The 14,283-nt window shown below is 40.0% G+C and overlaps 1 protein-coding gene across 7 annotated transcripts in view; it reads right to left on the bottom strand.

Annotated features, from left to right (window-relative positions):
• Nucleotides 1-14,283, bottom strand: part of MARK3 (microtubule affinity regulating kinase 3) — a 102,172-nt gene that overhangs the window by 62,745 nt on the left and 25,144 nt on the right. For all 7 annotated transcript variants that reach the window (XM_043489303.1, XM_043489296.1, XM_043489298.1 and 4 more), the window contains exon 3: nt 2,036-2,089. In XM_043489303.1, coding sequence (XP_043345238.1) covers nt 2,036-2,089 — 54 coding nt within the window. The remainder of the gene's footprint in view (nt 1-2,035; nt 2,090-14,283) is intronic.

Genomic DNA, 14,283 nt, shown 5'->3' with positions numbered 1-14,283 from the left:
GTTTATGTGCCAAAATTAATGCTGAACAAATCTGAATAATCTCACTATCAAGCTAGCCAGACAACCTATCATGTACTGAATTGACAGTGATAAGACAAACTGTAATTTGTAATAATAAAGAAGAATAGTGGCAATTAAAAACTATGACCAAAAATAATGAAAAAAGCAATCAAGCATGAAACAAAAATTGCAATCAACTCAATACTATGATAAAATTCTTCCTAGAAAAATGCTAGAATTCCAGCTATTCACAAGTACACTTGAACAATGGAAGATTTGTATCATCATTAGAATCCTCAGCAAACTTCTTTACATACTAATTTTAGTTCTGAACACCAAGTTTTTATAACCCCTTACCTAATAATTAGCACCAAGTCCCTAGGTGCATGAAGAAATGAAAGTTTAAGGAAAGGGATATAATTTCATCTTCAGAACAAAGGACTAGAATTTCTGGCTCCTTCCAGGGCCACCCTGAAAATCCTTAAAGCCCACTATGTCCTGTAGAACCACTTGTTTAAATAACATTTTCAGTGCAAGATAAAATCTACCTCACTTCCCACCTCAACCTCTACCCCACCCCTCAAGGACAGGATTTTCAAAATCATGATGTAAATGGAAAATAACCATTGGAACTACATTAGAAATGTACATAAGGCATTACACTTAAAATACCTTACACATTGCTTTGCAGTATACAAAACTCTTTTATATGTGTTATTTCATGGATATAATCCATCATGAAAAGATTAAATCTCCATTTGATTATTTTTTTTATTTTCAACTGAAGTTTAGTTGACATACAATATTATGCTTGCTTCAGGTATACAACATAGTGACCTGACAATCAAATACATTATGAAATGATCACCATTGTAAGTCCAATAACCACCTGTCACCATATAAAATTATCACCACATTATTGACTTCGTTCCTTAAGCTATATGTTATATCCCCATGACTTGTTTACTTCATAACTAGAAGTTTTTACCACTTAAGTCTTTCTTACCTATTTCACTCAATTCCCCTCTGGCAACCAACAGTTTTTGCTCTCTGTAAGTCTGTTTCTGTTTTGTTTGTTTTGTTTTTTAGATTCCACATATAAGTGAGATCATATGGTACTTGTCTTTCTCTGACTTACTTCACTTAGTGAAATTATCTCTGTTTTTAAAGATGAGAAACCCAATGTCAGAAAGTTAAGTGACTAGCTCAAGGTCAAGTGAGACATTCAGTTAAGTGGCAGAGGACTTCCTGTTCTTATTTCTAGGTCTCCGTACCTTCCAGCTACCACAGGCCAAGTCTAGAAATCTAATGAAGAATGCATAAAGGCTTTGCAAAACTAAAAAGGACTAGAGGGATGTTTTCATGAAGAGTGCTAATCACTCACTGATGCACCAGTGAAATACCTGTGACCAGGCCCTGCCTGAGCAAGGACATCTTCCCAAGGGCCATGAGGACCTTGAAAAGAGGCCCAGGTGATTTTAACATGCAGCATGTTGAGAACCTCTGAGCACACCAGATAATACAAATGGCAGCAGTGTATTACAAACAAGTTTTCAACTATCAGTTCAGTTTTACTTTTTTCCTTTCATATGAATTAATCATCACTCCTTAAGTAGACATATAGTGATAGTTTAATAAAGCTAAAGTGCTGACTTGAAAAAAGACCACAGTATTAGCTGTAAAAGATGTATAACTCTGCATAAGACTAATTACATGAAAATACGTTTTTCTGTCTTTTTATAATTCTATTCTAGTCAATATTTAGAATATTCAATTTGAAAGTACAGCCTTCAGTTTGTGCTATTAAGTACATTTTAAAAATCATTATCTTCAACTGGAAAGGAAGGAAAAAAATCGAACAATACTGCATTTAAACAATATTATATTTAAGTAGTATTCATCTGAGGAAGAGGAAGCTTTACTGTGTACTAAACACAATAAAAATTACAGTACAGGTAATTAATGGACAAATTAGATGGCAATTAGCACTGAAAATCATTTTTTAAAAAAATACCGTCTGTTGGACCAATCTTACCTTTTGTAGACTTGTTGGATTCAACTGAGTTTTGTCAATTATTTTTATTGCAACCTAGAAAAAAATAAATTAATAAATATTTATGGATTTTAATAATTTGGTGTGAAAGTCACTCATTCATGTCCAACTCTGTGAGACCACATGGACTATACAGTCCATGGAATTCTCCAGGCCAGAATACTGGAGTGGGTAGCCTTTCCCTTCTTCAGGTGATCTTCCCAACCCAGGGATCGAGCCCAGGTCTCCTGCATTGCAGGCAAATTCTCTACCAGCTGAGCTACAAGGGAAGTCCAAGAACAGTGGAGTGGGTAGCCTATCCCTTCTCTAGCGGATCTTCCTGACCCAAGAATCCAACCAGGGTCTCCTGCATTGCAGGCAGATTCTTTACCAACTGAGCTATCAGGGAAGCCCAAGAATTTGGTAATCACAGATTAACTGGTAACAGTTTTGTGAACACCCAGACAGGAGACACTGCTGAAAGACAAGCACTTAAACAAACCTTAAAAACTTAAAACTCAACTAGTTACAATTATTTAACATTTTATAAATATTTTATAATTGACAAGAGGGGCTTCATACAAATATGGGTACAACATTTTACATTTAAACAGACAAGGGGGAAAAAAACTCCCAGAAACCACGCCACAAGGGGAGAGATTATATAATGAAAATATTATTCATCATTTTTATCTAATTTGGGATCCAAATCGAATTCCAGCTGAGCTATTTCAAACCCTAAAACATAATACCATTAAAGTGCTGCACTCAATATGCCAGCACATTTGGAAAACTCAGCAGTGGCCATGGGACTAGAAAAGGTCAGTTTTCATTCCAATCCAAAAGAAAGGCAACGCAAAGAATGTTCAAACTGCCACACAGCTGCACTCATCTCACATGCTAGCAAAGTAATGCTCAAAATTGTTCAAGTGAGGCTTCAAAAGTATGTGAACCAAGAACTTTCAGATGTTCAAGGTGGATTTAGAAAAGGCAGAGGAACCAGAGATTAAATTGCCAACATCCGTCGGCTCACAGAAAAAACAAGAGAGTTCCAGAAAAACATCTACTTCTGCTTTACTGACTACACCAAAGCCTTTTACTGTGGATCCCAACAAACTGGAAAATTCTTAAAGAGATGGGAAAACCAGACCACGTCACCTGCCTCCTGAGGAACCTGTATGCAAGTCAAGAGGCAACAGAATGGAACATGGAACAATAAACTGGTTCAAATTTGGGAAAGGATTATGTCCAACCTATATACTGTCACCCTGCTTATTTAACTTATATGCAGAGTACACCATGCAAAATGCTGGGATGGCTCAATCACAAGCTGGAATCAAGACTGCCAGAAGTATCAACAACCTCAGAAATGCAAATGATACCATTCTAATGGCAGAAAGTGAAGAGGAGCCTCCTGATGAAGACGAAAGAGGAGAGTGAAAAATCTGGCCTAAAACTCAATATTCGAAAAGCTAAGATCATGGCATCACTTCATTACCAACAGATGGGAAAAGTGGAAACAGTGACAGATTTTCTTTTCCTGGGCTCTAAAATCATTGTGGATGGTGACTGCAGTCATGAAACTAAAAGACGCTTGCTCCCTGGAAAAAAAGCAATGACAAACTAGACAGTAATTTAAAAAGTAGAGACATCACTTTATCAACCAAAGTCCATATCGTCAAAACTGTGGTTTTCCAGCAGTCATGGAGGGACGTGAGAACTGGACCATAAAGAGGGCTCAGCACCAAAGACCTGGTGCTCTCGAACTATGATGCTGGAGAAGACTCTTGAGAGTTTCTTGAACAGCAACGAGATCAAACCAGTCAATCCTACAGGAAATCAACCCTGAATATTCATTGGAACAACAGATGCTGAAGCTCCAATACTTTGCCCACCTGATGCAAAGAGCTGACTCATTCCAAAAGAACCTCATATTGGCAAAGACTGAGGGCAGGACGAGAAGGGGGTGGCAGAGGATGAAATGGTTAGATGGCATCGCCGACTCTATAGACACGAGTTGAGCAAAATCCGGGTGACAGTGAAGGACATGGAAGCCTGGCAAGCTCAAGTCCATGGGATCGCAAAGAGTTAGACATGACTTAGTGACTGAGCAACAATGGATATCCAAAACTAGGGACTACAGACAGCAAGAAGGGGGGGATGGGGTGACGACAGGGGACAGAAGGGGACACAGGCGAATAGAGTCTGTACCATGAACTAGGGAACATACATAATTAACCTAGCTTTACACCTGAGGTCCAGGATCTCACCCCAAACCAACAAGGCTGTGTTCCTACCACGTGTCCCTCAGAACAAAGAATGAAAGATTCTTTGTCAGCAGTTCTTGCACTTTTTGATCCCTTTTATATTCTTAAAGATTATGCTGAACCAAATACAGGTTGTATCTATCAATATTTGGGCTTCCTCGCTGGCTCAGCAGTAAAGAATCCTGCAATGCAGGAGCCGCAGGAGATGTGTGTTCGATCCCTGGATCAGGAAGATTCCCTGGAGAAAGAATTGGCAATCCACTCCAGTATTCTTGCTTGGGAAATTCCATGGACAGAGGAGCCTGGTGGGCTACAGTCCATGGGGTAGCAAAGAGTCGGACACAACTTAGCAACTAAACAACATCAACAGCAAAAAGACAAATACTGTATACTTTCACTCATATGAGGTTCCTAGAATATTCAAAAGCACAGAGATAGAAAGCAGAACATTGGTTGCCAGGGGCTGGGGAGAAGAGGGAGTGGCGACTTAAATGGATACAGCTTCAGTTTCACAAGATAAAGAGTTCAGGAGATGAACCGTGGTGATGGCTGCCCAACATTAGGGATGTGTGCGTGTGTTTAGTGCGGCTGAAACACACATTTTAAAACAGTCACTACATTGTATACTATGTGCACGTTATCACAATAAAAACTGAGAAAGTCTACTGCATGTTAATATAAATAACATTTTACCAAAATTCTCACATGTCCTCCTGTAGTCAATCGGTTATTATATCACATGTCACACCGCTTCTGGAAAATTCTACTTTACACTTGTGGAAAAGAATGAAAGAAGCAAATAATGTCTTAACGGTATTACCGAAACAGTTTTGATTTTGCAGACCCCCATTAAAAGGATCTCAGAACACCTACAGGGGTCCACATTCCTACTTCAAAAAACCCTGTACTACTCAAATTAATGCTTTTTAAAAAAACTGCTTAACTTGGTTTAAAGCCTTCATCTGCCCATATATTTGATTACTTGCTAGGAATCTGTTCGCCTCCTAATGAGCTAAAGAAAGGCATCCAGTGAGTCTGACCCTGGAGTGGAAGAAACCCATCACCCCTTTACCCCTGCCTGGGAGGAAAAAAAATCAGAATTGGTGGAGGAGGGGAGAGTTAATGAGTGCACACGATTGGAAAAACAAAGTCGAAATTCTAATTTTGTATTTGGAAAATTTAAGTCTTGATGGAAGCTACTTGATGGAAACTAAATAAAGGAAAAGGAAATACTGGCTTCTGACGTATGCAAACAATGACCACCGTGAGTGTACCTCAGCTGGGGAGAGAACATCCTATTATAGCCCCAGCACACAACCTGTACACAGGAAGCAGTCAATGCTTACTGCGGTGACCCGGGGCCTTGAACACTCACATCAGTAACCACAGACACATCACAGATGGAGACAGAACAGTGAAGAACAGGGTTTCTGATATTTTAGCAAACATCAGTGCGGTTTTAAAATTACATTATTTTAAAGTCAAGGCACTTCCTCAACAGTCCAGTGGCTAAGACTCTGCACTTCCACTGCAGGGGCATGGGTTCGATTCCTGGTCAGGGAAATAACATCCCACATGCCATGTGGCGTGGCCAAAAAACCCCACAAACTTTCCTTTCATAAGTAATTTTATGTGGTATACTTGGATCTGCCCATTCCCAAAGAAACCCCTTCGATAACACTGTTCTGGCCGCAATCCTGCTTTCTTCCTTCTTCTCAGGTCCAAATCCACCATAAATGCTATCTTTCCAGTTCAATTTCTGTTCTCCTCAGAGGCCCCTTGTTTCTCATTTCTTCTGCCTCTGCTCAGTATCTACCTTCTAGAGATTCCATTCTGATTCTGTTAATATACATTTTCATTTTCAAGTACTGTTGTTCAAATGGGAGAAGGAAATGGCAACCCACTCCAGTATTCTTGCCTGGAGACTCCCCTGGACAGAGGAGCCTGGTGGGCTGCTGTCCATAGTGTCAAACAGAGTCGGACACGACTGAAGTGACTTAGCAGCAGCAGCAGCTGTTCAAATAGTATCTAAAGCAAAAACAGTTCAAAATACGTTGCATTCAGCTAAATCTCACTGTGGAAGAGAGGCTCTATCAAAAGCAAGTGTCCTCATTTAACACGATGTATGTATGTGTGGCAATGAAAGCTGAAGGGGAAGCTCCTAATCCCTTCTTCCTTCCAGTTCCCTGCTGGGATGACTCAACTACCAAAATAACTTAGGCCCAGAGTTGGAGCCAGGAGAAGAGCTCCGACCTCGAGGCAACTGTGTGGCATCACTAGGCGCCTGAGAAAGATGCGGACCCAACAGACCACTCAGTCATTCCCGAGGTTGTAGAGGGTGTGTGTGTATGGGTGTGCTCGCAGGTGAGCGCACGCCTGCACAACAAAAGCCACAGGGGTTCACTAGGCAAGGAAACAGAAGTGTCCCTGCCACTTGTGTAAAGTTCCGGGAAATTCCATGTGTTCCCCTGATGCCTGAAGCAAAGTGGAAAATTACAAAATAGGAATAAAAGAGAGCTCACATGTAAGAAAGGCTTCCCTCAACATTCCTCAAATCAAGAGAGTCCAACAAACCTGTGGCAAAAACCCACTGGAGAAAAATCCTTATCTTCCAGTTCCTGTCAATTAACTACTGACCAAAAGAGCCTTACACCCTGCTCCCGACGGGCGTTAAAGCATTACAACTACTAGAAGAGCAGGGGAAAAAAGACTCCCAAGTCCTTTAAAAGGACACAGCAATCCAGAAGAATGGCATATTAGTCAGCTCAGGCTGTCACAGCAAAAATACCACAGACAGGGTGGCTTAAAGAGCAGAAATTTATTTTCTCACAGTCTGGGAAGCTGGACGTGACGTCAGAGATCGGGGTGCCAGCACAGGCAGTTCCTCTTGGCGAGCATGTGCTCACCTTCTCACTGTGTCCTTACAAGGCGGAAAAAGCAAGCAAGCTCTCTGGTGTCTCTTATAAGCACACTAATCCTATCAGATCAGGTGCCTACCCTTATGACCTAATTTAATCTAATTATTTCCACAAAGGCTCTATCTGCAAACAAGTTTTTACATCTGAATTCTGGGGGACTCAATTCAGTCCACAGCAATGGAGAACAAGCCTATCAACTCCAAAGTAAACCCTAACGGCACACAACACAATGAGTGAATGTCACGAGCACAAGGCAGAGTAAAAGACGCACACAAATTAATAAACACTGTACGACCCATAGTTTTAAGAGAAAAACAAACAGAATAATCCGTGGGGTTTTAGAAGTCATTATAGTGGTTATCTCAGGGGGAAGAAAGTGAAATGATTAGAAGGAGGTGGAAGGGAGGACTTCTGGGGTTCTGATCATGGTGTATTTTTGCTCTGGGTCATGGTTTTACAAACACTTAATTTTTTTCTGGATGTGTGCACTATATTTCAATATGGAGTTAATTTTTTTAAAGTCAGTGATGACTAAAAAACTACAGTTGAAAAGTCAATAGTTAATGATGCCTAAAATTGAAAAATAATTAAGAATAAAACCTAAAGATCAGTTTAAAAGGCTGAAAGAGGCCATCTTAGAGGAGATTAGGGAATTGGGGCAGGGCCAAGGAACATTAAAAAAAAACAAGCACTGATTCTTTAAACTGTATAAGATATAATTAACTTGAATAAAAATAACTAAAGGGCTTCCCTGATAGCTCAGTTGGTAAAGAACCCACCTGCAAGCAGGAGACCCCCGTTTGATTACAAGACTCTCGTACCCATAGTGAGTACTCTCAGTTAAAGATGGCGCACTAATCATGTGCATTCTCTCTTCTCCCATCTGACAGTCCAATTAAACAATAAAAACAAAACGATTAAAAAAAAAAAAAAAAAAGCAAAGAGAATGGGAGAAGTAGCAGCAGCAAACAAGAGACCTGAAGCAATTTCTGGGAGACAGAAATCAAGAGGCACACACAGCAGGGCACACACAAGCCCAGAGTGTGCTCAAGGAAGGATACAACCCAGGAAAAACTTCATTGACGAGAGAAAACAAAGCAATGCTGTGTAAATGAAGGTCCCAGTGAAAGGCCAACTTTCATCCCAGCCACCGTGAAGCTAAGCCAGCCAAGTCCACACACCTCATGTAAAGAGCTCTCAGTGTGCTTCTGATTCCTCCACTCTTGAAAATGTTTTCAAGACTAAGACACTTGAGTTCAGTTCAGTCACATCCGACTCTTTGCGACCCCATGGAACTGCAGCACACCAGGCCTCCCTGTCCATCACCAACTCCTGGAGTTTACTCAAACTCATGTCCATGGAGTAGGTGATGCCATCCAACCATCTCATCCTGTTGTCCCCTTCTCCTCCTGCCTTCAATTTTTCCTAATATTCCTTTCCATGTATCTGCTGTCACAAGAAAACATCGGTAACAATTAAGCCTCCTCTTATTTCAAAAAAAAGACAGCTGATTCACATTATTCATGGTAATTCCATTCTATAAATTCACTGTGAACACTGAATTAGTGGATACTGAACCACTGTTTCTAGGAGAAAAGAGGTTCCTGTGAGCCCCTGGTCATAACATTTTCATCAACTGACCCATACATAACCTTGTTTTATGTTTCTGCCTAAGGACATCTCATTTACTGTATGTTATTGATTTATTAACACTGAATAGCACTATCTAACTCATGCCTGAATGAAGCTTATCTAACAAATATATTTTCTCTATAAGGTACTCACAGCCTTTGCCCTTAGAAACACTGGCTAGTTACCTCAGCCCTACAGGTGGGGGTCATTTTAAATAGCAAAATCACCATCAAAATGCACAAAAAATGTGGAAAATATGGACTAAATAACCACAAAACAGGCATTTGTTTATAGTATGAAAGCTGAAAGGAGGCCAAGTGTTACCTGTTGGACCTCAGCAGAGGAAACACACATAAAGCAATTCAAACTTTTCACTGCTCTATGCATGGCCAAAAAAGACTGCAAAAGCACTGCTGGTATTGATTTAGGGATTGCAAACAAATTTTGGAGAGTATGTACATTTGCAAATATGGAATTTGCGAATAATGAGATTGACTAGTGGGTCTGTGCTGAAGATGGACAGTGGTGATGGTTGCAAACAATATAAATGTACTTAATGCCACTGAGCTGCATACTTAAACATGGCTAAAATGCTAAGTTTTATGTCATGTATATTTTATCACAATAAAAAAGTGTCACAATTATGTAATTAAGTGCTTTTTAATTTGTAGGAACTAGGTTTATGTGAAGTTTTTTTCTTTCTCTGCACATTAACTATAAATACTCCATAATAAACCACTATCATCTTTATGCTTTTTAGTTATATTAGACTACTAATGCTATCTTTTACCATTCTGCTCACTTATCTCCAAATCTGCTACTATTATTTCCAATAAAAGCAAACTGTTCAAAATATTCTTTTTGTGTGTCAACAGCTGTTTTGAAGAAACATTCTATTAATCACTGCCCCCATCCCAGTAACAACTACTTACTGAGTTTTAACAGAGCAGCAAAGGGTAATACCTGGAACCACCTGAGACAGATAATGAAGTCCTCCTTTCTTTGTTTGCTGCTTATCTGAGTGTGGCCAGATTTTCTTCATGCACTTCAACCAGAACCACATACCAAAATTGTCTGAATGCAGAAGAGACATAAAAATACAGCTGCTGCTGCTGCTAAGTCACTTCAGTCGTGTCCGACTCTGTGCAACCGCATAGACGGTAGCCCCCGTCCCTGGGATTCTCCAGGCAAGAATACTGGAATGGGTTGCCATTTCCTTTCCCAATGCATGAAAGTAAAAAGTGAAAGTGAAGTAGTTCAGTCGTGTCCGACTCCTAGCGACCCCATGGACTGCAGCCTACCAGGCTCCTCCGTCCATGGGATTTTCCAGGCAAGAGTACTGGAGTAAAAAAATACAGCTACCTTCTATTAAATGAGATATTAAAGTGAACTGCAAAAAATGAAAACTAAAAGAATGACTATAATATAAAACTATAAGAATGACTATAATGTCATTCTTCTTTGTAATTTGTTTTGGAAAATAAGTCATTTTACATAAAAATATGTTTATATGAACAAGTAAAAGGTCTATTATTTTTAATAAATTAATATATATTTAAAGTTTCTTAGTGTTAACTTCTAAAACAGTAAACAGCAAAAAATGTAACTCATATAAACAAAAACTTGTTTTGAGTCCTCAATTTAAAAAGTTTAATGGAATTGTGAGATTAAAAAATTTGAAAACTACTATTCAAATCAATGAAACTGCATATAACGACTGAAACCTACAATTTATGATTATGCGCATTGGGGAAAATTGTTAAGGATAAAATTCTGAAGGGAAAAAAATCAGCATACAAAATCAGGGCCAAAAGTATGTTGAAAAATAGGCCGAGGACAAATGAGGTTCAAGACTGCAATCTTTTTTCCTCTCGCTCCTCTCTGGTTCCTCCTCTAGTGTAGGAGAGAGGACACAGGCTGACAGTAAAAGCATACAATCACAAAAGTGCAGTAACAACTTGAGAAGACAACAGTGGGAAATATATTTCAGTAACTTTCTAAAGGAGAGAGGGTGGAGGAACACTATAACCAGAAACAATGTGATTCCCACCACAGCTTGGAATGGAGGTTCCAGGTGACAGGAGCTGCCGGGCTAATTTCAAAGTCAAAAGTCTGCATAAAGAACGCTGCTGCTCCTCAGCCCAACCAATGACCACCGATTCCAGAAAAAAGGCTCTGGACTGAGTCACAGACAGGAGAGGGCAGGAGTGAGGCCTGGAGAGGAAAAGGGGGATCAGGTGTCAGACTGCCACTGAGGAGGGGCCAGACCACTGAGCCTCCCAAGCGGAGCAGAGGGTCCTTAATCGAGAGAACAGAAGGGTCCCAGAGAAGAGATGGCAGAGACACCTGGGTCCTCCAACAACAGCACTGGACAACTCCCGAACGAAAGTGGTCAAACATATTCTATGCATGGGAACCCAGCTTCCGATCAGCTTCTTAAGGTTCCACCTAAGACAGACAGACAACCAAGACTTACCAGGTTCCAAATGAAGTCTCTTAAGAAAGACACCAAGAAAGAATCCCAGCGAAAAGAGAAACAATGTAGGGAACAAGAGCAACAAAAAGAATAATGCTTTATACCATCCTCAGGGATTTAACAGAAGAAACAGCACTGATACCAGAACTGGACACTATAAAGACAAATAACCAGAGAACAAGAGCGAGCTGGGGGGAGGAGGAGGACACCCACAGGAACTCACACCCATTTCAGAGAAAGACTGGAAGATGCAGACAACTCCCAGAAAGCAAAACAGAAACAGATAGAAAACAAACACAAAAACTTTAAAAAATCAAGGCTCTTGAGAATTCACTGGTGGTCCAGTGGTTAGGTCTCAGCACTTTCACTGCCAGGGCCCAGGTTCAATCCCTGGTCACAGAACTAAGATCCTACAAGCCGTATGGCACAATCAAAAATCATATAAATCAAGGCCCTTTTCAAGGCTTCCAATCTCTGATTAATTAGAACTCCAAGGAATTCCCTGGTAGTCCAGTGGTTAGGAATCCACACTTTCACTGCAGGGGGGTACTAGTTCAACCCCTGGTCAGGGAACTAAAGACCCCATGAACTGCAGCACGCCAGGCTCCCTTGTCCTTCACCATCTCCCAGACTTGCTCAAACTCATGTCCATTGAGTCGGCGATGCCATCCAACCATCTCATTCTCTGTAATCCCCTTCTCCTGTCTTCAATCTTTTCCCAGCATCGGGGTCTTTTCTAATGAGTCAGCTCTTTGCATCAGGTGGCCAAAGTATTGGAGCTTCAGCATCAGTCTTTCCAAAGAATATTCAAGATTGATTTCCTTTAGGATTGACTGGTTTGATGTCTCTTAACATACCATATAATAACTCTTTATCATCTACTGACTGAATGAATTACCAAAATCACCTCCTGGAGCACTCTGGGTTTTCTTTAGAGGTCTTAGTACCTCAATAGGAAAGACACATCACCTTTCCATAAAAGCGCAAGAGAATGCTGATGGAAAAACTTTCATTTTCAATGGGCTGACCGCAGAACAGTACCAAGTGATAAAAATACAATAACTACAGTTTTTAGGTTTCTTTTGATCTATGAGGAATATTATAATAAACCTGTAATATAATATATACTATAATAAACCTATAATAAAATCAACTGTCTAAAAAAACCAGTTTTTTACCATATGACCCAGCAATCCCACTCCTGGATTAATAAAGAAATTAACATTTATGCTCACATAAAGACCTGTACAAGGAATTCTTTGGTGGGCCAGTGGTTAAGACTCCAGCACATTCCCAATGCAGGGTGCAGATTCAATCCCTAGTGGGGAACGAGGATCCCTTATGCCACATGGTATGCCACCCCCCCCACCCCCGCCAAAAAAAGTGGAATGAAATAAAAATTCATCTGATAGAGTAAATGGTGAGAAGATCAATGAAACTCTTAAGAAATAAGAATAATCAGCAGGGGACTTTAACCTACTCCAACAAATCAATCAAAAGCTGCAATAATAAGAACACCATGACTAGGTATAAAGCTAAATGAATTAAATCAGAGAAACAGAAGGGAATTTAACAATCGGGGGAAAGAACTGATGACCCTGGGAAAACAGTAATGCACATAAATAGGGGAGAAAAAGTTAAGACTCTAAACCTCACACTAATCCTCCAAAATACACAGAAAGTCACAACTAAACATTCAAATACCAGTCACAGCAGGATTTAAAGAAAAAAGCAGAATGTTTACAATCTGGGAAAAAAGTAAACTGTTCTCACCAAGACATGAAACCCAGACAGATCAGACCAATGTCTAAAAACACATAAAAGGTTTACATCACTAAGATTAAAAGAGAAAAGAAACACAGATAAAGTATATACAACAGGAAGCTTATTTTAAAAAGAAAATATAAATAACACCAAGATATGAAAATATCATAAATCTAAGTAGCTATCATGAAAAAGCAATCTCTTTTAAAAAATATCATTTTTTTGTTTATCTGATAGACAAAAATTATCTATAGTGTTAGCAAGGGTGTAGAAAAATAGGCACTCTCATTCATTTTGGTAGGCTAATAAAACAGTACACATTCTCTCAAAACCAATTTAGCAGTACCTATTACAGTATTAAAATGCAGAAACATCACTTTGCTAACAAAAGGTCCATATAGTTAAAGCTATGATTTTTCCCATAGTCATGTACAGATGTGAGAGCTGGACCATAAAGGCTGCGCGCCAAAGAATCGATGCTTCTGAACTGTGGTGTTGGAGAAGACTCTTGAGAGTCCCTTGGACTTCAAGGAGACAAATCAATCACTCCTAAAAGAAATCAACCCTGAATATTCATTGGAAGGACTGATGGTGATGGTGAAGCTTCAATACTTTGGCCACTTGATGCCAAGAGCTGACTCACTGGAAAAGACCCTGATGCTGGCAAAGATTGAAGGCAAAAGGAGAAGGAGGTGGCAGAGAATGAGACGGTTAGACAGCACCACTAATTCAATGGACATGAACCTGAGCAAACTGTGAGTCAGTGGAGGACAGAGAAGCCTGGCATGCTGCAGTCCATGGGGCTGCAAAGAGTCAGACACGACTTACCGCCTGAACAGCAACAAACTACAGTCTCACATTCCCTCTGACCCAGGATTTCCAGACATCTAGGAATTTATCCTACAGAAACACTCTTAATAAAGGACAGAAAGTTATGTGTAATGACATTTAGTGCAGATGTTTGTAATAGCAAAGAAATCAGAAGCCACTCAAGGCCCATCAATACAGGTAAACCATGGCGCCAGCACACACCAGAAGAGGCAACATCCCATTAAACAGTGCGCGTCAGATCTAGAAGCACCAACATCCAGACATGACCAAGACGTGATCGACCACTTGCTAGGGAAAACTACCATTATGTCCTTTCTTGTTAAAATAAACAAAAAGTTACTGTGTATATAAAAAACTGTGGTA

Source organism: Cervus canadensis, chromosome 17, assembly GCF_019320065.1.
Source record: "Cervus canadensis isolate Bull #8, Minnesota chromosome 17, ASM1932006v1, whole genome shotgun sequence".
In the NCBI taxonomy this organism is placed as follows: domain Eukaryota; kingdom Metazoa; phylum Chordata; class Mammalia; order Artiodactyla; family Cervidae; genus Cervus; species Cervus canadensis.
This window is presented reverse-complemented; position numbering and strand designations above follow the sequence as displayed.